We start from the raw sequence: 2,014 nt of genomic DNA on the forward strand, positions 1-2,014 counted from the left end.
CCGTCAACGCTTCTCGACGGCATGCGACGGCCCCGTCCGGTCGTTCGTCAAGCTCCGGACGCCCAAGGGTCTCTACCTCTCCGAGTGGAACGCGGGCGTGTACGCCAACGGCCAAGTGTTCAACGTCAACGAGCTCTTCGAGGTCGACGCGTCGACGCAGCAGATCAAGGCGGTCAGCAACGGCCAGTGCCTCGACGCCTACAAGCAGGACGGTCGCCTCCGCGTGCACACGTACACTTGTGACGCGTCGAATGGCAACCAAAAGTGGCGCGTGGTCGGCGGCAAGGTCGAGCACGCCACGCATACCGGGCAGTGTCTGGACGTGGACCCGACGGACCCGCACCACAACGTGCAGATGTGGACGTGCATTGCCGGCAACGACAACCAGCGCATCGAGCTCGTGTCGCAAATCTAAGACAGCTCGGTTGGCGGATACTACTTGCATATCAGCATTGCAATCTAACACTAATCAAGACTTGCTATACTTCAATGTAATAGTTCCGTACTAGTCTAGCTGAGTCTAGCTGCTACCTTACAACATGCGCGTGGGGCTAGGGGTGGTCGAGCGTAATGATGGTTGAAGCTAGACTTTAGGACACACATCGAGCGACGTGAGTGTCCTGATATTTGCCCGTGCGGTTGGGTACTTTATCCAGTTGCGTGATGAGCCGAATCGTTGTGCCCCGTTTGCAGCGCACTGTTTACAGCACACTGGTTGCTGCCCTTGTTTCGCATCGCCCCTCTCAACGAGGGACCCGAAATCAGATTCTCAGATCATTCCACCGTGTCGCATAATTCGCTTAAGACGTCGCCACGTCGGGTGTTGTCCGCAAAGTATTCGCCCGCCTCGGACGTCGACATACTGATCAAGCGAATTGACGACGTACTCAGATATCCACAGTGTCAAGAGGTCCAGCACCCAGTATATTCCAGCCTTGAACCCAGTTGCTTGCGCATTGCCGACGAGTTCACTTTTGATTTTTCCACGAAAGACGGCATGGTCTCGCTCGTCGCGGCTCTCGTTGGTGCGCTCGTTGCCGCGATCACTGCGAGTCCGCAGCCCATCGAGATCGGGTATCCCGTGCCGCTACACCTTCGCGCCAACAGCTCTGCGCCGTTCCACTACACCATTCGTCGCGACGGCGCGAGTTTCCTCGCCATCCACTTTACGGTCCTGACGCTCCCCCCGGCGTCGACGGTGTCGCTTGCTTGCGCCGACGGCTCCAAGCGCATGGAGCTCATTGGCACCCGCAACGACTTTTACACCGAGTCGTTCCCGTGTTCTAGCGTGGACATTGCCTACACCGCCCCAACGTATGCGGTGGCAAATGCGACGGTGTTGGAGGTCGACCAAGTGATCCACGGCACGCCCGACCCGTCGTCGTCGGGGCCTCTGGAAACCGTCTGCAGTATCTCGGACGAGTCGCGCGCGGTGGCGTGCCTCGAAGCGCTCGAGCCTGCCAAGTATAAATTGAGTCGTGCCGTGGCCCGCCTCCGTCTTAGCGGCGGGCGGGGATGCACGGGCTGGCTCTTTGGTTCGGAAGGGCACATGCTCACCAACAGCCACTGCATCAACTCCGAGCGGGGCGCCGCCAACACCCAAGTTGAGTTTGACGCGCGCTGCAGCACGTGCAAGGACCCGCAGAACAAGGTGGCGTCTGCTTGCCCCGGCACCGTCGTCGCCAGCAGCGTCAAGCTCGTTGTTTGGGATGAGCTCCTCGACTTTGCACTCGTCAAGATCGACAATCCGAGTGTCGATCTCGCGCAGTACGGCTACCTCCAAGGCCGCGACGCGCCCCCCGCACTCGGAGAGCACATTTGGACGGCGCATCACCCCAAGAGCTGGCCAAAACGCTTCTCGTTGACGTACAACGGCGACGAACCCAGTATCACGGATTTGGACAAGGCCAGCTGCATGCCCAACTTCGAGTACACGGCAAAGGGCTCGATCGGTCACTTGCTTGATACTGCCGACGGCTCGTCTGGCGCGCCCGTCTTTAGCACCAAAGACAAC

At 59.4% G+C, this 2,014-nt stretch overlaps 2 protein-coding genes across 2 annotated transcripts in view; both read left to right on the forward strand.

Moving 5' to 3' along the window:
- Positions 1-52: 52 nt before the first annotated feature.
- Positions 53-415, forward strand: SPRG_15370 (hypothetical protein; the record flags this gene model as incomplete). Its single annotated transcript, XM_012355932.1, has 1 exon — positions 53-415. A coding segment is annotated over one exon (363 nt), but the record flags the coding sequence as incomplete, so codon positions are not given.
- Positions 416-997: 582 nt separating this feature from the next.
- SPRG_21545 (hypothetical protein) overlaps positions 998-2,014 on the forward strand; it is a gene marked incomplete at both ends in the record, with an annotated part of 2,268 nt that continues 1,251 nt past the window's right edge. The window contains one exon of the mRNA XM_012355933.1: positions 998-1,993. Coding sequence (XP_012211323.1) covers positions 998-1,993 — 996 coding nt within the window. The remainder of the gene's footprint in view (positions 1,994-2,014) is intronic.

The sequence above is a fragment of the Saprolegnia parasitica genome, assembly GCF_000151545.1.
Source record: "Saprolegnia parasitica CBS 223.65 unplaced genomic scaffold supercont2.335, whole genome shotgun sequence".
NCBI lineage: Eukaryota > Oomycota > Saprolegniomycetes > Saprolegniales > Saprolegniaceae > Saprolegnia > Saprolegnia parasitica.